General features: G+C 28.2%; 1 protein-coding gene across 1 annotated transcript; it reads left to right on the top strand.

Annotated features, from left to right (window-relative positions):
• The first annotated feature begins 14597 nt into the window (after positions 1-14597).
• LOC140866008 (uncharacterized) lies at positions 14598-16656 on the top strand. Its single transcript, XM_073270865.1, has 2 exons — positions 14598-15034; positions 16215-16656. The coding sequence occupies exons 1-2, from the start codon at positions 14687-14689 to the stop codon at positions 16425-16427; spliced, it is 561 nt and encodes a 186-aa protein (XP_073126966.1). The 5' UTR covers positions 14598-14686; the 3' UTR covers positions 16428-16656.
• The last annotated feature ends 5350 nt before the right edge of the window (positions 16657-22006 follow it).

The following is a 22006-nucleotide window of genomic DNA, read 5'->3' as shown; positions in this document are numbered from 1 at the left end:
GTATAGTGTCACGTAAGCATTTTCGAAAAAAAATGACTAAAATTGCCAAAAATTAGAACATACAGGACTAAAACTGAAATATGAAAACATAAAAGATTGAAATCGCAAAGTGACAAATATACATGACCAAAATTACAGTTTTCCCTATTTTTATGACACAATACATTTTATTTTATTTTATTAGGAAAGTGCATGAAATAATTGATCAAATTCCTGAAAATGTGCTCCAGTAAAAATTTGGTTAAATTTACCTTATATATCCAAAAGATATAATAAATGATACATAAATTATATCGTTGGATTCGTATTTTTGAGATGACCCTACCGTGAAAATTTCAAGGTAATCGGAGTTGTTTTGGGCACGAGTGCACGTGGATCGCACCTTAGGATGCGTGAGATCAAAACTATACATATATATATATAGAGAAATTTTCAGCTGTCCAATCATATTTTTCCACTTGGTCCGCGACTACTAAAACCCGGTAGTGGGTTTTAGTGATGCAAAAAAAAAAAAAAAAACCACTAAAACCCACTACCGAGTTTTAGTGGTCGCGAATCAAGTGAGAAAACATGGTTGGGCAGCTGAGCATTCCTATATATATATATATATATATATAACAACATTACAATCTACGGATTTGATTTGTTTACAAAAAGAACAATTCAACTTTCCTAAAAATATATATTTGTGTTAATGAAGTAAAGAAAAAGTAATGACCCTATATATAATGACAATAGATCAATTTACGCTATTTTTCTTCGAAAATTTTATAAATTAAAAAATAATAATAATATTGCAATATACCAATTTGCTTCATTTGAAAAAATAATCGCAAATTCGAATTTATTTTCAAAATATTTATGTCAATGTTAATTTATGTCAGTGATCGATTTGCTTCGTTTGAAAAAACTACAATTCCGTAGTTAATTTTGTCTCAATCGGTTATTTGATTAAATTTATATTAATAAAATATATATAATTAATATTACATATATAATAATATATCAAGTTTTAGTTCAAAATTTGTTTCTTTGTCAGCACTTTGTTTAATTATAATTAGTTTTTAATGTCAATATATATTTGAAAATCATCATTATATATATACTTATATATATGTGTGTGTATTTATGTATGTAGCAATGTACCAATATCATTAATTTTAATTTAATCAAATCACAAATTCGAATTTGATAATAAATATATTTATCTAATATTAGTTTTTACGACAAGATATTTTATTTAATTTTATCAATAAAGTGCACTTAATAATTAATCATTTTTTTCCTGAAAATACGTTTCAGTAAAGATTTTGTAAAGTTTATCTTATATATCCAAAAAAAAATGTAATAAATGATATATATAGACACATAAAAATTACAATCTCGGATTTGATTTGTTTAAAAAATTCATCAGTTCGAATTTCTAAAATTATTTGTGTTACAAAAGTAAAGAAAGAGTAATAAACTTATATATAATAACAATTGATCGATTTACACAACAAATTCGAATTTATTTTCAAACTATTTGTGTTAAAAAACAAAAAAAACAAAAACAAAAGAGAGATAAATGTTATATATAATAATAATAATAATAATGTGTGATAATGTATAAATTTCCGTTGAAGCTATTTAATTATGTCAATCACAATTTTTGTTAATTACCTATTATACATATTTGCTTCTTTTTTAAAAATCACAATTTCAAATTCATTTAGTTTCAATCAGTTAATTTTTATTGTTATATAAAAATAAATTTTATTATAAATGATAAACACACACAATCAGATATAAATAGTACTTAAATACAAAATACGTGTGATAATTAATTCGTTATTATGAGCTACCTTAATATGAAAACAAGAGAGCTCACACGTTTGAGTGTATATTTCAAGATGTCGAGGTATGTAATTTTTTATTATTGATTTTTATTTGTAAGTATACGATTATATTTTTTATTTTCGTAAATTTTTTTGAATTTAATAGTTTTCATGATTTGAAAAGTGTGAATGTCACCAATGAAACATAACTTTTTATACGTTTTTTGTCTTTTATAGATAGCTTATATTGTATGTCATTTTTCGTTCACTTACAAGTTTTTTTTTTTTTTTTTGAAATGCACTTACAAGTTTTTTAATAAAGAACATTTGTTGTTTACTGAATTTGTCTATTCTATAATTGTGCGCTCTATAATTCATTTAGCTCATTATATTTTAATTAGTAATATAAAATAACATCCCGCGTAACGCACGGGAGAGATACTAGTATCGTTAAATAAATGAGTTGAGATGAGAAAAGATTAAAATGCAGTTAATTAATGATTTTTATGGTATTTTAGTTAATAGTAAAATGCAATGCAATATAATATGTACAACATATATTATAAAATGAATGCGAACAATATTTATTCAACCATCTTCATCCGATCCCTTTATTGAATTAATATTGTCGTTCTTAAGATAAAATAGATTTGATTAATAACTGATAATAATATATACTCTTTCAAAGAAAAAATTATTACATGTCTTAGTGATGAAATCAATATAATTTTCAACATTGAAAATAATAAAAATATTAGCAACATTTTCGAATAATGTAACTCTTGCATTTTCAATGTTTTTATCATTTACGATCATCATTATTATATATATATATATATATATATATACATTAACAGTTTAGAATAAGACGCTATCAATAACTCATGTAAACTTATAAATATAGTGTTTAATATAGTTTTACAATTGACACAATATATATTGATATTGAAACTTATACAATTATTATAGCTCGGGTTTTCTATTGTTTTGTTGATTAATCTTGAGCAAATTATGATATGTTTCGTAATTTCTCTTATTTTTTGTCTCATGTATATATGTCTTGAAACATATATGATTTATTATGTATTTTTTTAATAAGTAAGATACATTAATAAAATTAAAGTAAATATTGATTTTATAATTTTCTATCTTATGTGTTGATTACTTATTTTGCGACTATTAATTTATGAAAAAAAAATTGTAATATAGATAATGCTATCTAAAATTTAATTTAAATTACCGCGTCAAATATTTTGTTCTTTCATATTTTGTACTTTTCTCTCTTTCACAATTTTTTCATTTATCATCTGTTTTTTATTCTCTATGAAAGAATCAATATTCTCGTCATCTTTAATAACAATTCTTATGATCGCATCGATATAATATTCAACACTGCAAGCAATAAAAACATTTACAATTCTTCGAACAATGTAACTGTTGCAGTTTCAGTGTCATCATTTGTGATCATCTTTTTTTCTATATTTACATTAACAGTTTAAGATAAGACATTTCAATAACTCCTGTAAATTTATAAATATAATGTTTAAATGTAGTTTTACCTTGACACAATATTAATATCGAATCTCATCCAATTATTACAGCTTGGGTTGCATTATTTTGATGATTGATCTTGAGCAATTACTACATGCTTCGTGTCATGGATAGAGGTGTCAAAACGGGCCAGCGGGGCTGGGCGGCCCACAACCCGTCTCAACCCCACCATTAGACGGGGCGGGGCGGGGCGGGGCGGGGTTGGCTGGCCCACCTTTTAGGCGGATTGGGAAAACATCAACCCAACCGCCTATTTTAGGTGGCGGGGCAGGCCAACCCAGCGAGCTCACATGTAAATTGGCGGATTTTTGCGGGCCAACCCGCAACCTACCACAACCCACCATTATGCGGGGCGGGGTGGGCCGGCCCATCTTTTAGGCGGGTTGGAAAATTGTCAACCCAACCCACCAATTTTGTATGGCGGGGCAGGCCAACCCGACGGGCCCAGCCCATTTTGACAATTCTAGTCATGGATTGACTTTTTTTTTTATCGTATATATGTATGCCTTGAAGCAATATAATTCATTATATATTTGTAATTTGTTAATAAGTAATATACGTTAAATCAAATTAAATCTGGATTTTGTAATTTTCTATATCATGTTCTATAAATATATTTATAAAATATTTGCTCCAATGATAAAATTTTCAAATTTTTGCTCGTAAAATGATTTAAAAAATTGAAATAATTAATAATAGTGTACCTTTCGTAGATTATTTATCTGATTGAGAATTCTCATCAAGATATTTTTTTTTCAAGATCTTTAATTTGATGTGAGACGTGTCATCCATAATTCTTCTAGACTTTGTTTTCGTAGTTATTACCTAGCCCGTAGTCGATTGATTATAGACTTAAATAATTAAAAAAAATAATATCAATCTTATAGTTTTGTTAAAAACAAATGAAGATATGCATACCATATATTTGTTGTTTCTTTTTTATATGCAAGACGGGTTTGTGAACGTCGCTGTTATTTTGAGCTGAACATTTTCTATTATTAGTCATAAGAAGAAGTAGTGAGTAATGTTAATACCTATTTTTTGTAGAGATTTATTTACAAAAATTTTAAAAATTTACCTTCAAAACATGTATTTTTAAGTTACAGAGAGCCATAACCGGTTTATCCATCTCGAACTCTTGTAAAAATATTCATTCGTTAATTGTAGTATCATATAATAAAATAATTGTTATAGTTTAATTGTAGCTTTTATGATGAGGAAAAATAGTTAACTTTATTTAATTTAAAATTTTATATATATGATATGTGTGTGTTGGTGTGTTGTTTATATTTTGGATTAAAACTTGACTCCACTTGAATTGATTCAACACCGATGTGTAATTTAATTAATATATTTTTTTAATAACATTTACAAATCTGATATTTTTATATATTTATGAACATGTGATATAATATATAGCTCAATAGGTCCTTAAACAAATTAAAATACATAAGATTTTTTTGTTGAAAAAATCTGTTCATTCCATCTACAAACACATAAAAACAAAACTATTTTGGTGTTTCCGTATTTTAGGAAACTGGATGAGTATTTAATTAAGATTCTCGTGGAAAAAAAATTTATGAAAAAAATATGTTCACTTTATCTACAAGAAAATAAAAATCAAAATATTTTGGTATTTCATTCTTTTTGAAAACTCGATCCTTATCTAATATGCACACACTTTGTCAATGTTGACCTTATTATAATAATTTATTTTATAAAAACATCCTCACAAAATTTATAAAGTATGTACAAACCAAAGACAAAGTTAAAAATATACAATTGAAAAACTTTGACCTTGGTTCACATTTTTATATTTTGTATAGATAATTATCAACTTATTGGAATTTATAATGACTTTTGTGGACTTTAAAAGTCTAGAGATATTCAATCTAGACTTTTATACACTCCATAAAAGTTTAGTGGTATTCAATATGAGTTTTAAAAAGTCATGTAATATTCAAACTTGACTTTTAAAAACACTATAAAAGTTTAGAGGTATTCAAAATGTCAATAGACTTTTAAAAACTCCATGTAATTCTATTAAGTTCAATAATTAAATCTTAAGGTACAACAATAAAAAGTCAATAATTGTATTTGGTTCAACCTAAAGATTTGGATTGACATTTAATTCAGACTCACACACTTTTTTTTTTTCATTTCTATTAAAATAGTCTCTATACTAACACTAGTCTCATACATACTAGTTATATTAAAAATAATATATATATGGCTAAAAAAAATATATATATATATATATACAAACATATTTTTTTTATTTCTAAAATAAAATAAAATTTTTTATCATTCATAATTTTTTGAATTTTAATTACAAAACCTCATGAGATTTAAAATCATATTTATTAAAAATTTTAAATAAATATTATAATACACGACAAAAAAATTATAATATTTTATTGATCATAAATTGAAAATGACAATAATTATTTTTTATGATTAATTCATTATTTATTTTATAAAATTTGATGTTTTAATTATTTTTTATAATTTTTTTTAATCTGTAGCTTAATTTTTATTATAACTCAAAATTTTCGATGGTGATTTTATTCACGTTAATATACATATGTATATAATTCCTAATTTAGTCCCTCGTTATGTGACGCATTCTCGATTTCTTCCCTCATTTTTCAGTTGACCCAATTCGATCCTCTAATTTTTGAACGCCTTTCGAAATCGGTCATTTTGTCCAATTACATGTTAAAATATACGGAATGAAAATACCTAACATGTTTAACACATCTCTCTCTTTTTTTTTTCTTTACGTAACCTCTTAATTTATTTCTTCAGTTTTGTATGTGCTATGTCTTTTATTTTTTGTGTTTCGAAATTAAATTTTCTTTTGGTTTTTTGTATTTATTATTTTCTTGAAAAATATGATACTTTTGTTTTTTGTATTTATTTTCTTGAGGAACATGTTTTTTTATAGTTTTAGTTTTCATATTAATTAATTTGACTTGAGATTTTTTTATTTTTCATCAAACGTTATGTTTTGAATTCGTAATTGTATTTTTTATGCATAAATTGGATTGATTATCAGGTTTTGCACGATTGATGTTAAACCATTGCTATTAATTATTTTTTCATGCAAAATATAATGAAATATTTTTTATTCGGATATTATTTTGTTGTAGTATTATAGTTTGTGTTGCATTTGAAAATTCTAACCATGCAATATTATTGATTATATTATTCAGACATAGTTAGAATTTTTAAGGTGACTCGTGTTACAATGGCGAGTTGTTTGAAAATTTTAATCTTTTAACGTAAAAAGATTCAACAAAAAAATACATTTTTAGTCTATACTTTCATATCAAAATATTTTTGGTCCCTAACATTTCAAAGCAACACTTTTAGTTCTTAAACTTTGAAATTACAACACAATTAGTCCTTACCATTTATTTTATGGTTAAATATATTTTTGGGGACTAATTTTTTGATATTTTTAAATTATATGAAACTAATATAAATAAAAAAAATCATGAAAAATTAAAGACCATAAATAATCACATATCTAAAACATAAACATATTTATTCTTTTTTATAATGTTATTATATGTAAATAAAATTTATTAAGTTTTTTTTATTTAAACAAAAAATATCTACTTTAATATATAGATTTTTTTCATAATAATAATCGAATATGTTTTCAAAATTAAAATATCCTATAAGCACATTTCATAACGTGTTTTCTAATAATTTCTTAAAATAAAATTTATTCAATATCTTTGATAATAAATAACTCGTTTGATATAAAATTTAATTATTTATTTACTTTATTTAATAATAAGATACAAACTAGATAAATCTTAATTTTTTAAAGATATCAAATATAAATATGTAATATATATAATTATGTTTGTAAATATTAAACATAAATAATTACGAAGAATAAAAAAATACAGATTGTAATCTTGAAACTCTATTTTTTATTTTAGTTTTAAATTATTTTTTATTTAAATATATAAATAAAACATAAAAATATTTTTTTTTTTAAAAATGATTGTTTCAATAAAAGAAACACATTCAATAGGTCAGTTTTACCTAATAAACAAGTCATCCTCTCTATTTTAACAGAATTGGATCCCCTACTGTAGTAGGGGATGCTGTCGTTTACCCCCCACAGCCAAATGTATTTTTTTTTTAAATTTAATTAGATTGTTTATTTTTATTCAAATTTTTGGGTATTTTTTTGCTAAATTTTTTTTCTCTCTTTTTTATTTTTTTATTATACATTTTAATTTTTGTAAAAAAAATTATTTTTGTATCGTTTTATTTTCTTATATCATTTAACACATTATGCTTGGAAAAAAATAATAAAAATTAAGTACAATGTTAAATATATAAACATTTAAAAATATCATACATTTAAAAATATCATAAATTATATGTAAATTTAAAAAAAATCAAATTAATCGATTTGTTTTCTAAACATTAAAAATTAAATTTATAAAAGTAATAATTGAATATTAGGTTTTTATCATAATAAAACACATTATAGTTGAACAAATTAAAAATCAAAAAATATTAAATATATAAATATTTTAAAATATAATAAATTATATGTAAAGTCTAAAAAAAATTAAAATATAAATTATTTATAATCTGTTAATTCAGTTAACCGATTTTTTTTAACGGAAACCAATAACCGAGCTGAATTAATCGAAAATTTCTAGAACTAAATCGAATTTTTGAATTAACCGAACTGATCAATTTTTGAATTCATTCTGTGGGTTAATTTGGTTTAACCGATACAATATTCATCCATAATTATCTTGAAATCATTAATTTCAATAGTAATATATTTATTAAACATTCTTAATCAACTGTATTTTTTTTTAAAGTATAAAGATGTTAGTTGAAATAAAACAACAAAATATTTAAATTATTTATGTGTGTTTTCATATTAACATTAATTAGTTGGTGCATTATTATATAGTATTGAAATATAAATTATAAGAAAAAAATGATACATGAAAATAATAAGATAAAAAAATATATTTTTAAAAAAAAAATTAAAATGTATAATAAAAAAAGCTTAAAAGTAGCCACAGTAGGGGATCCAATCCCTATTTTAACATCTAATAATTGGACGGAAAGATTGATTTTGAAAAGCGTTCGAAAATTGGAGGACTACATCGAATCAAATGAAAAGTGAGAGACGAAATCAAGACCGTGTAAAAAAATGAGGCACTAAATTGAGAATTATCCCGAAAATAAATGATTTTGTTGTGAAAAAGTAAAAATTTATGGTAAAAATTAAAAATTTCAAAACTCAAAATATATCAAACTCTACACTTTATAATATTTTTCTCTCAATTCAATTGTATTTTTCATCACAAATGAAGACCTATTTATAGATCCACATTTGAGATTAGTCCAAAAATTAATACATCATCATCTACATCATCACACACTAATTTTTCATATTTTACAACTCAATATTCAACATTCAACATTCAATATTCAATATTCAACATAATAATAATAATAATAATAATAATAATAATAATAATAATAATATATTTTTCAACACTCCCCCTTGTGATGATGATCGTGATATGATGATTGTCTTCATTACGTGTTTTATACTGTCTCGTTAAAAACCTTACTAGGAAAAACCCAGTGGGATAAAAACCATACCAAGAAAAAAAGAGTGCAACCACATAAACTCCCCCTCATTTTAACATGAGTGATTCTTCACATATTCCGCAGATTGCGCATCCCAATGTTGTATATATGCTTTCTGAATATCGTCGTGGGAAGTGCCTTTGTGAAGATATCTAATGAGTTCTCACTTGATTGAATATAACAGATATCAATATCTTTATTCTTCTCAATTAAGCTCTTGAGTGTAGGCAAAGAATTTTGGGGGGATATGTTTGGTTCTGTCACTTTTGATGTATCCATCTTTCATTTGAGCAATACATGCAGCATTGTATTTATACAACGTCACAGGCTTCTTGTCTACTGATAATCCACAAGAAGTTTGGATATGTTGTGTCATTGATTTTAGCCAAACACATTCACGGCTTGCTTCATGTAGCGCAATAATCTCAGCGTGATTTGATGAAGTTGTTACGAGTGTTTGTTTCTGTGATCGCCAAAAAATTGCGGTGCCTCCATGAGTAAATACATATCCGGTTTGGGAGCGTGCCTTATGTGGATCAGATAAATATCCAGCATCGGCATAACCAATAATACTTTGATTGGTGTCTTTTGAGTACAAAAGTCTCAAATCTGTCGTTCCTCGTAGATAACGGAATATATGTTTAATTCCGTTCCAGTGCCTCTTTGTTGGATATGAACTGAATCTTGCCAATAAATTTACAGCAAAAGATATATCAGGTCTAGTGCAATTTGCAAGATACATAAGGGCACCAATGACACTTAGATATGGTACTTCTGGACCAAGAATAACTTCATCATCTTCACATGGACGGAATGGATCCTTTTCTATGTTTAATGATCTTAGAATTGGAGTACTTAATGGATTTGATTTATCCATATTAAAACGTTTAAAGATCTTTTCTGTATAATTTGCCTGGTGAACAAAAATTTCGCATTCTTTTTGTTCTATTTGCAAACCCAGACAGTACTTGGTTTTTTCAAGATCCTTCATTTCGAATTCTTCTTTCAAGTACATCATAACTTCTTGAATTTCTTTATTCGTTCCAATGATGTTTAAATCATCAACATATACAACAATAATTATACATCCGGATATTATTTTCTTGATGAAAACACAAGGGCATATTGGATCATTTATATATCTCTTTTTCATCAAGTGCTCACTTAGCCGATTATACCACATTCGGCCGGATTGCTTTAACCTATATAATGATCTTTGCAATTTCACAGAATAAATTTCTCTGGGTTTTGAGTTTTGTTCTTCAGACATCTTAAATCCTTTAGAAATTTTCATGTATATATCACTATCAAGTGATCCGTATAAATAAGCTGTAACAACATCCATAAGACACATTTTCAAATTTTCAAACACTGCCAAACTAATCAAATATCGAAACGTAATTGCATCCATAACATGAGAATACGTTTCTTCATAATCAATTACAGGTCTTTGAGAAAAACCTTGTGCAACAAGTCTAGCTTTATAACTGACTATTTCATTTTTCTCATTTCGCTTTCGAATAAAAATCCATTTGTATCCAACAGGTTTTACACCTTCAGGTGTGAGGACTACAGGTCCAAAAACATTACGTTTATTTAGCGAATCCAATTCAACCTGGATAGCATCTTTCCATTTGGCCCAATCATGACGAGTTTTACATTCACCAAAATATTTTGGTTCAGGATCCTCATTTTCATTTATGATGTCATATGCCACATTATAAGAAAATATATCGTCAATATCTTCTATATTTTTTCGGTTTCATATTTTTCCAGTATTAATATAATTGATAGAGATTTCACGATTCTCGTCAGTTTGTGGTTCTGACAGAACATTTTCATCATCAGGTGTTTCTTCTGGAACACCATTTTGTATTTTATGATCATCGTATTTCTCTATGCCTTTTCTTTTCCGAGGATTTTTATCCTTGGAACCGACTGGCCTTCCACGCTTCAAGCGTTTTATGACATCATGAGTGTCTTCAATTTGTTTCTTTGGAATTTCAATTCGAGCAGGGGAATTTACAACATGTATATATGATTTTGTTATCCCTTTTGTGTCTGCAAATGCATCTGGCATTTGATTTGCAATTCTTTGCAAGTGCACAATTTGCTGTACATCTTTCTCACATTGTTTGGTCCTTGGATCCAAATGTAACAATGATGGTACATACCATGTGATTTCTTTTTCGATGTGTTTCTTTTCTCCCCCTAACATTGGGAAGATTTTTTCATTAAAATGACAATCAGCAAAGCGTGTTGTAAACACATCGCCTGTCTGAGGCTCAAGATATCGAATTATTGATGGGCTATCATAACCGATATAAATACCGATTTTTCTTTGAGGACCCATTTTTTTATCGTTGAGGTGGTGCAATAGTCACATACACCATACATCCAAAAATTCTCAGATGAGAAATATTTGGTTCTTTACCAAATGCAAGCTGCAATGGGGAGAATTTATGATATGCACTTGGTCTGATGCGAATTAATGCCGCAACATGTAAAATTGCATGTCCCCATATAGAAATAGGGAGTTTTGTTCTCATAATCATTGGTCTAGCAATCAGTTGTAGACGTTTAATCAATGATTCAGCTAATCCATTCTGTGTATGAACATGAGCAACATGATGTTCAACAGTAATTCCCATTGACATACAATAGTCATTGAAAGTTTGGAAAGTAAATTCTCCAGCATTATCAAGTCTTATTTTCTTGATTGTATAATCGGAAAATTGATTCCGTAATTTTATTATTTAAGTTATTAGTCTTGCAAATGCCACATTTCGAGTTGACAATAAGCATACATGTGACCATCTGCTGGAGGCATCGATCAATACCGTAAAATATCGAAATGGTCCACATGGTGGATGAATTGGCCCATAATATCACTCTGAATATGTTCAAAAAATATGGGTGATTCTGTTTGGATTTTAGTTGGCGATGGTCTTATAATAAGTTTTCCAAGAGAACATGCTTTACATTGAAACTTATTATTCTGAAAGATCTTACAGCATCCCGCTTTGAATGAAAAAAGCTCAAAAGCCTAAGACTGCAGAGGAATTAAAGTCTAGTACTCCAGGGAACTGGTCTTTCAATGGATGACCATGCGTATTTTCAATAATTTTTCGCATCATTATTGAACCAGGATGTCCCAATCGATCATGCAAATTGGTTAATATTGAAGAACTATTAACCACCATATTTGATTCGATTGGCCTTATATGTGTATAATGCAATCCAGTAGGGAGCATTGATAATTTTTCAACCACATATTTCTTTCCTGATTTATATGTGGTAAGACACATATATTTCTGATTTCCATCAGTTATCATCTCAGTATCATACCCATGAGAATATATGTCAATAAAACTCAACAAATTTCTTTTTGATCCTGGTGAATATAAAGCATCATTTATCAAAAATTTTGTACCCTTAGGTAACAAAAAATGTGATTTTCCACAACCTTCAATCAAGTCTACAGGACCTGATATTGTATTCACCATTGTTTTTGTTGGTTTTAATTCCAAGAAATATCTTTTATCTCGGAGAATGGTGTGCGTTGTACCACTATCGGGTATGCAAACTTCCATGGGTTTATCTTTGCTCATAGCATTTTCCATACTTCAAAAAAATGCAATAAAGAAAATCAAGGATAATATATATATGCAAAATATAGCATGTTTCATAAGAATGCATGAAAAATATAGCATGTTACATTTCAGTCCCACCAATATATTAATCAATGTTCTCGAAATCATTTGAAAAAATCGGCAGCATTGAAATAAGTTGAACCACTTAAATGGTTACTGTTTTCAACAAAATTGGTCTCTTTTTTTTTTCCCCTTTATCGATACTTTAAAGAGCTTGCATAAGTGCTCAGGGGTACGTGACCAATGTCTTGGAGTGTCACATTTATAACAAGCACTTTCATATCTTTTTGAGTGATTTTTATTTTCACTCATATTTTCATGCTGCCTTTTTGGGTGGTTCGTGACGTTCTTTTGAGATTAGTTATTGAAGTAACTATCTCGATTATTTTCATATTCACGGCCGTGACCACGACTGCGATCATTTCTACGTCCACGTTCATGACCACATCCTCGACCTCAACCAAAATCTAGTTTATTCCTTTGATTTTGGTTTTCATTTTTACTTACGACATTTGCTTCTGGAAATGCCGTAGATACATTGGGTCGGGATTTATGATTTCTCATTAACAATTCTTTGTTCTTTTCTAGTGATATCGAGAGCAACGAATTCAATCTTTGCCAAATTTGACATGGTGGTACTTGAAAAATAACAATGCATTTTAAAAATTAATTTTCATTAATATGGCAATACAAAATAATGGAAGAACGAAGATTACAAGTGCGTATACAAATAGAGAAAAAGTATGTGGTGGAAAATCGCTGGTGAGTACAAGACTCGTGAGCATGATGATCATAATCATTATGAAAAATGGCCTTAGAAATGTCATCATCTTCATCTTCGAAAAAACCGAGGAGAAAATATTTTGAGAGAAAGAGTGAATTTTGGTGTGATTGAAAATGAGTTTGAGTGAACATATTTATAGGCCAAAAACTAGCCGTTTGTGACCGTTGGTGGTAAAGAAAAAATCGAGTATATGTTGAATAAAAATTCGTGATAATGATGCAATGCATATAATGATAAATTAAATAATTATGTATATCATATCACATTATTATAAGGTTAGTGTCGTAGACAGCCTTTTATATAATATTATGAAATTATACCAATATAGTTAGTATAAAGTCAGGTATAGTATATCATATCACATTATTATAAGATCAGTGTCATAGACAGCCTTTTTATAATATTGTGAAATTATACCAGTATAGTTAGTATATATACATAATAAATATATATCATATCACGTTATTGTTTAAAAACCTTAGAGGCTTTTATACTTGTCGTATCCCTTACTGGGAGTGTGAGATGTCGTCTTAACCTCCTCCCAAGATTTATAACAAGTTTTTAAAAAACTAATTTTTTTCATTTCTGATAATAACATGATATTATATATTAATATATACACAATAAAAATATATAAACAGTAAAATAAAAATTCTTACTTGTTGAATATTTTTGACTTCTTCTTGTATTTTGGAGCGTCGGAAATTATAGAGAACCTTCGAGCGATCGTGCTGATAACGTGTTGTGAAAAAGTAAAAATTTATGGTAAAAAGTAAAAACTCCAAAACTCAAAATATATCAAACTCTACACTTTATAATATTTTTCTCTCAACTCAATTATATTTTTCATCGCAAATGAAGACCTATTTATAGATCCACATTTGAGATTAGTCCAAAAATTAATACATCATCATCTACATCATCACACACTAATTTTTCACATTTTACAATTCAACATTCAACATTCAATATTCAATATTCAACATAATAATAATAATAATATATTTTTCAACAGATTTTTGTTTCTAAATTGTTGTAATTTTTTTTTAAAAAAAAATAGAAGAATGAAATTGACGTGTGAGATCGATTGAAACATACAATTGGAATTTTGTAGATTGATGATATAAAAAAATTTTGCAAACAGAACACCAAACCCCAATTCTTTGATAAAAAGTTGAGGCCGGCCAAAAATGAGAACATAGCAGACAGAAAGGTTAAAAAACAAAAAAAACATGGCCGTGGGAGAAATCGTGGAAGAAGAGGAGGCAACGCCGCTGATATCGAGCCCTGGACCCAATCCGAAGAAGAACCGATCCGTGAGGACGAAAGTGCCGGAAGCGGAGTTGCACGTGTACAAACGAGGCAAGGGCCCGATCGATGTCTACAAAACTGGCCTCGGCGGGTGGGACCAGGATCAGCTCGAGGTCCGGGAAATTCTCGATAAGTATGGATTCAAGTCGATTTATGCATTCTCCCCCGCCTCCGGTCGTGGAGTTCCGATTCGGTTCAATCAACGGAATGGCCGCTCCTTGCTCACCTACACCGATGGTGCCCTTATTTATATTGATGGCGACCCCAAGGTAAAATTGATGCAACAATTTACTATTTTCTTTGCAAATATTTCTCCTTTTCTCATCCAATAATTTAACTATGAAATGGTTTTTCTTTTCTATTTAATACACGACGAGGATTATGAATAACTATTTTCATTTTTCCCCCAAAAATGAACTTACTGGTTTGTATTATGTATATGGTCGTGTGTACATGACGGAATGCTTGATGGAACTAGGTCAGTGTAACCTGTTTTCTTCAGAGAGCTGTGTAGACTGTTACTGGGCAATGTATGCTATAAAAAATTTCCTTGGGACAGTTTCATAGTCCACCACACTTTCTTGCAGATCCTTTCCGGTTTTGAAAGCCTTCTTAAGGAGCTTTCATTTTCAAGTCCTAGTTTCCAAATCTTGTATCTAAGGTAGTGTTTTGTAGATCTCAGTTTTTTCTTAACAAAATTTAGTAAGGAAAAGCTGAGAGGTGACCCAAACACTATTTAGTTAAGAAAAAACTGAAAAATAAGTAGTGTTTGGGAGAGCTTCTGGGAAGCTCTTAGAATTGCTTCCTAGAAGCTCTCCCAAACACTACCTTAGTTCTAGATAGCTCCTTGTGCTGGTTGTGTTCAAGTCTTTGCATTTCTGAATCTATACCATAAACAACTCCTTTTAACTTCATTTTACGACAGATTTTCATTCAACTTTTTTCTTAATAATGGAAAAATATAAACCTTAAAGGGTTTCCATATGGGTTTTCAGCTTTCTGGATCTGTGGTGAACATGCCTTTTGAAAAATTCTTATTTGATACTGGATAACTGACCTTGACAGAGGTAACTGGGTTAAAAGAAAGTAAAATCGGCAGGGCATGTCCTCTGTACAATCATAGCAATGCGCTGTCTTCTTTTACTTCTAAGATTTGATATTTCTAAAAATGTACATGAAGGTGCAAGCTTTGTTTAAATAACGGACAAAGTTATCGGATTGATCTAAAGTTAAGCGAACACGACCAGGAATTTGATGAGCGATATGCTAACTGTGAACCATTTGCATAATGTCTCCCTGTTCTTGCAGTAACCCTCACCTGTGCAGCATGCTAGCGTGTTTAAACTTCTACTGATAAAGATGCTCAAAACTCTTGCTCATAGAATGATCTATTTGCAATTACCGGCCAGATGATAGTGTAAACTGGTTTTATGATCCTACTAATTTCAGGACTCACTTATCAATCCAATTACCAAGATATTGTTAGTGGTTGTCACCATAACCGTCATGATCACTGTCATAATGAAAGAGACACCCGAATGGACGAAAAAGTTGAGCTTCTCAGGCGGTCGAATTCCTCCATGGATCTTAGCCTGCGCGGTAATTGTTTTCACTCGAATGAGGAAGAGAACCAAAGGGTTTCTGGAAAAATACATAAAGTGAGCCTATAGAATTTTGGCTCTGAATAAAAGTTTCCCAAAACACCTTTCATTACTTTTGTTACTTCTGCTTCATATACTTCATTTATATCTACCCAGGATTTGGTTGGAGATGTTTATTTAACCAATGCTCGTTGTAATAAGAAACTGAAGCCTAGAAACAAAATCTTTTTGTGAACTGTGAAGAACTTTATTTGAAATTGTGTTACTACTGCTTTAAAAAAATGCATTACAATTGGGTTTGCTAAATTTTGAATGTAGTTATGTACCTTGATCCATATATACTAAAATTTGTTTTCAACAGTTCTCTTGTCAAATTTTGGCCTGGATTCATGATGCGTGAATTTATTTTTATTCCAATTTTTAGATCTTGACCCTGAATGTTAAGAAAATTTCAACGCTCCTGCATTTATTAGATATATCTAAGATCGAGCTCCATTTGAAACTCAAAAAATCTAAGATTTTTTACTTGTGTATGGTTTGAATTAAAGTTCGGCTCATCGTACGTTTTCACGAGCTAATAGCTATTTGAGTTAATACTCGAAAATGAGTAATCGAAAAATTCGCAATATTCATATTTAATTGTATTATATTAATAAAATATTAAAGCTCATGAACCGTTTGCAACTTATCGAACAAATAATTTTGAGCTCAATTTTATCTCAAAAGAAAGTTCTTACATGTTTGAGTTTAACTCAAATACGAATCAAATATTTTCAATTTATTCTATTTGTTTTCGTCCCTAGATCAATTATAGATATGGCTAATCAATGTATGTGAGATAATTGAAGTGTAATGAAAACATATTCTAACATAATAATATACTAGTAATTCATGCACGTGAAAATTCGCGTGTATAAATAGGTTATATTACATCTAAAAGAATATTGTTTTTATATTTTTAAATTGAAAGATGGTAGTTATAAGTAATAATGGACATTGTCCATCCATTAATTTGACCAAAACAGTTATTCTTAGGGGTTCATACATTATTATATTGTATATATATATATATATATATATCAATAATGTCAAAAGTATGTGATATTGTGATGTAATTCATATTATATATATTTTTTGACATCAATTCATATTATATATATATAATATAATGACACTGTTTGGTTTGAGTGATAGGATAAGTAATCCATAGATAAGTAATATAATGTAAATTAAAAATAAATAAGAAAAAATAGTTAATACATTATTTGATTTGATGGATAGATTATAATTTATTTGATTTAATTGATGTAAAATTATTAATTAATAAATAGATAAATAGTATGACGAAAATAAGACGAAATTGATTGAGATATGTTATACATAGATTAATAATACATCAAACCAAACAATATCATGTCCTCGTCTTATCCAAAACCTTTTTAGTTGATAATGATATAGAATAATCAAATCGTCATTTTTAAGTTTTTTAATGTTTTTGTTTTTGTTACTCAATTTTAACGTTGGCGAGGTCCGATTTTTGTGCGATTTGTTTTTGTTACTCAACGTGTTTGGCATTTGAGATATGTTTTGGCGACTGAGAGTACTTTTACATAATTGAGATATGTCCTAAATCAGGATATTGTAGCAGTGTACATAAATAAATCCAATTTTGGGGTAGAAATACTGAAATTTATCGCACTGAGAACTATGATACCTATAGGAGAAGAAATTATGTAATTATTTATTTGATTTTTGGATTATGATATCATTGAGATCGAATATATATAATCAGATGCAAATCATATTTGTTTCTTGCTGTTTTTTGACCTTTTATGATACTCATTATGGAAATGATAAGTCTCGAGTGTACATATGTATAAGCTGATGCTATTGTTTGCAATATGTTTGATTTGAATAATTTTTACTTTTATATCGAATTAAATAGGTCGGTATCATAGCTTGATTTTAGTACTAAAATGGTGAGCCCTTATATTTGATTTTAGCTTCATATTCAAATTTCACAATCTATATTATATGAGTAGAATTTATGTTTGAAATATTTGTTTATTGTAATGTTGTGAAAAACGTATGTGGTTTTTGTTAGACAGAACCCTGGTGTTAAAAGAATAAATGACTGTTTATTTTGGAAAAGTTAAAATAATTTCTAAAAGATAAAAGAATAATTTTATGTAATAGTTCAAAAAATTTCTAAAAGATAAATGAATAATTTTATGTATTAGTTCAAATCAGTGTTCTAAAAGGCGGTGCCTAGGCGTTAGGTGGTTGCCAACCGCCCCGATTTTTAGACAGTTGAAGCTTCTGGGAGTTATTACATTAATTGATCGTCTAGATCATCTAATCGCCGTCTAGACGCCTCAAAATCTGCCTAGATTAACATATATATAAATTTTTTATTTTACTTTAAAAAAAACAAATTATTTGGCATAGTTTTCCATCAATTTGTAACGGAAGAAGACGAGAAATATGTCATTTATTTCAAGTTTGAATTCGATAAAAAAGAATTATTAGAGAAATGTTAAGATGAACAAGAATAATTAGATATTTAGATTTAAAAAACACCACTTAGGCAGATGAATTCGATAAAGACGAATTATTGGAAAAATATTAAGATGAATCGGACCAGAATATTCAGATATTTAGCCTAAACAGAAAAAATCGCCTAGGCCGGCCGCCTAAGCGTCTAGGCGCTAGACGGTGGGTGACCGCCCGCCTACCACCCAACGCTTTCTATAACATTGGTTCAAATTAATATACATTTTTAAAACGTAAAAACAGTCCTAATCAACCAATCCGAATCAAACCACGTCATTAGATCTAATTTTTTAATTTAGTAAACCATTATTTCAAAAAAAAAAAAATCAAACCGCACTGTATATTATTTATTTTATACTAGATCTAAAGTTTAAAAATTAAACAAAACTTAATTTCACGTCGTTCCTAATTCTATTAAAGTAGTTACCTCTAAACGCACAAATTTCTTTTATGAGACTTATATCTTATTTGGGTCGCTCATGAAAAATTATCATTTTTTATGGACATAAATATTACTTTTTATTATAAATATACACAGTATTGGCTCGTTTCACAAATAAACATTCGTAACTGTCTCACAAAACTTACTCAAAGAAAATGCACACCTTCCCGTCTCTTGAAAAAACTTGTTCAAAACTTTATATTCATTGTGACAAAGATAAGTCTTATTAACACAATCGTTATATATAGAAATGAAAATTGTTAGAAATGTTAAATGTATGCCGAAATAAATTGTAAATTTGCTCATTCTATTGTCCTCGTCTTATCCAAAACCTTTTTAGTTGATAATGATATAGAATAATCAAATCGTCATTTTTAAGTTTTTTAATGTTTTTGTTTTTGTTACTCAATTTTAACGTTGGCGAGGTCCGATTTTTGTGCGATTTGTTTTTGTTACTCAACGTGTTTGGCATTTGAGATATGTTTTTGCGACTGAGAGTACTTTTACATAATTGAGATATGTCCTAGATCAGGATATTGTAGCAGTGTACATAAATAAATCCAATTTTGGGGTAGAAATACTGAAGTTTATCGCACTGAGAACTATGATACCTATAGGAGAAGAAATTATGTAATTATTTATTTGATTTTTGGATTATGATATCATTGAGATCGAATATATATAATCAGATGCAAATCATATTTGTTTCTTGCTGTTTTTTGACCTTTTATGATACTCATTATGGGAATGATAAGTCGCGAGTGTACATATGTATAAGCTGATGCTATTGTTTGCAATATGTTTGATTTGAATAATTTTTACTTTTATATCGAATTAAATAGGTCGGTATCATAGCTTGATTTTAGTACTAAAATGGTGAGCCCTTATATTTGATTTTAGCTTCATATTCAAATTTCACAATCTATATTATATGAGTAGAATTTATGTTTGAAATGTTTGTTTATTGTAATGTTGTGAAAAACGTATGTGGTTTTTGTTAGACAGAACCCTGGTGTTAAAAGAATAAATGACTGTTTATTTTGGAAAAGTTAAAAAAAATTCTAAAAGATAAAAGAATAATTTTATGTAATAGTTCAAAAAATTTCTAAAAGATAAATGAATAATTTTATGTATTAGTTCAAATCAGTGTTCTAAAAGGCGGTGCCTAGGCGTTAGGTGGTTGCCAACCGCCCCGATTTTTAGACAGTTGAAGATTCTGGGAGTTATTACATTAATTGATCGTCTAGATCACCTAATCGCCGTCTAAAAGCCTCAAAATCTGCCTAAATTAACATATATATAAATTTTTTATTTTACTTAAAAAAAACAAATAATTTGGCATAGTTTTCCATCAATTTGTAACGGAAGAAGACGAGAAATATGTCATTTATTTCAAGTTTGAATTCGATAAAAAAGAATTATTAGAGAAATGTTAAGATGAACAAGAATAATTAGATATTTAGATTTAAAAAACACCACTTAGACAGATGAATTCGATAAATACGAATTATTGGAGAAATATTAAGATGAATCGGACCAAAATATTCAGATATTTAGCCTAAACAGAAAAAATCGCCTAGGCCCTGCCTAAGCGGCCGCCTAAGCGTCTAGGCGCTAGACGGTGGGTGACCGCCCGCCTACCACCCAACGCTTTCTATAACATTGGTTCAAATTAATATACATTTTTAAAACGTAAAAACAGTCCTAATCAACCAATCCGAATCAAACCACGTCATTAGATCTAATTTTTTAATTTAGTAAACCATTATTTCAAAAAAAAAAAAAAAATTCAAACCGCACTGTATATTATTTATTTTATACAAGATCTAAAGTTTAAAAATTAAACAAAACTTAATTTCACGTCGTTCCTAATTCTATTAAAGTAGTTACCTCTAAACGCACAAATTTCTTTTATGAGACTTATATCTTATTTGGGTCGCTCATGAAAAATTATCATTTTTTATGGACATAAATATTACTTTTTATTATAAATATGCACAGTATTGGCTCGTTTCACAAATAAACATTCGTAACTGTCTCACAAAACTTACTCAAAGAAAATGCACACCTTCCCGTCTCTTGAAAAAACTTGTTCAAGACTTTATATTCATTGTGACAAAGATAAGTCTTAATAACACAATCGTTATATATAGAAATGAAAATTGTTAGAAATGTTAAATGTATGCCGAAATAAATTGTAAATTTTCTTATTCTATTGTCCTCGTCTTATCCAAAACCTTTTTAGTTGATAATGATATAGAATAATCAAATCGTCATTTTTAAGTTTTTTAATGTTTTTGTTTTTGTTACTCAATTTTAACGTTGGCGAGGTCCGATTTTTGTGCGATTTGTTTTTGTTACTCAACGTGTTTGACATTTGAGATATGTTTTTGCGACTGAGAGTACTTTTACATAATTGAGATATGTCCTAGATCAGGATATTGTAGCAGTGTACATAAATAAATCCAATTTTGGGGTAGAAATTGTGAAGTTTATCGCACTGAGAACTATGATACCTATAGGAGAAGAAATTATGTAATTATTTATTTGATTTTTGGATTATGATATCATTGAGATCGAATATATATAATCAGATGCAAATCATATTTGTTTCTTGTTGTTTTTTGACCTTTTATGATACTCAT

Source organism: Henckelia pumila, chromosome 4 (assembly GCF_033568475.1).
Source record: "Henckelia pumila isolate YLH828 chromosome 4, ASM3356847v2, whole genome shotgun sequence".
Taxonomy (NCBI): domain Eukaryota; kingdom Viridiplantae; phylum Streptophyta; class Magnoliopsida; order Lamiales; family Gesneriaceae; genus Henckelia; species Henckelia pumila.
Note: the sequence above shows the minus strand (reverse complement) of the source record. Positions and strands in the feature narration are given on the sequence as shown.

Coding starts and splice junctions, on each gene's coding strand:
- LOC140866008 (XM_073270865.1), top strand. CDS start 14,687: ATGGCCGTGGGAGAAATCGTGGAAGAAGAGGAGGCAACGCCGCTGATA. Junction 15,035..16,214: donor ATATTGATGGCGACCCCAAG/GTAAAATTGATG, acceptor TACTAATTTCAG/GACTCACTTATCAATCCAAT.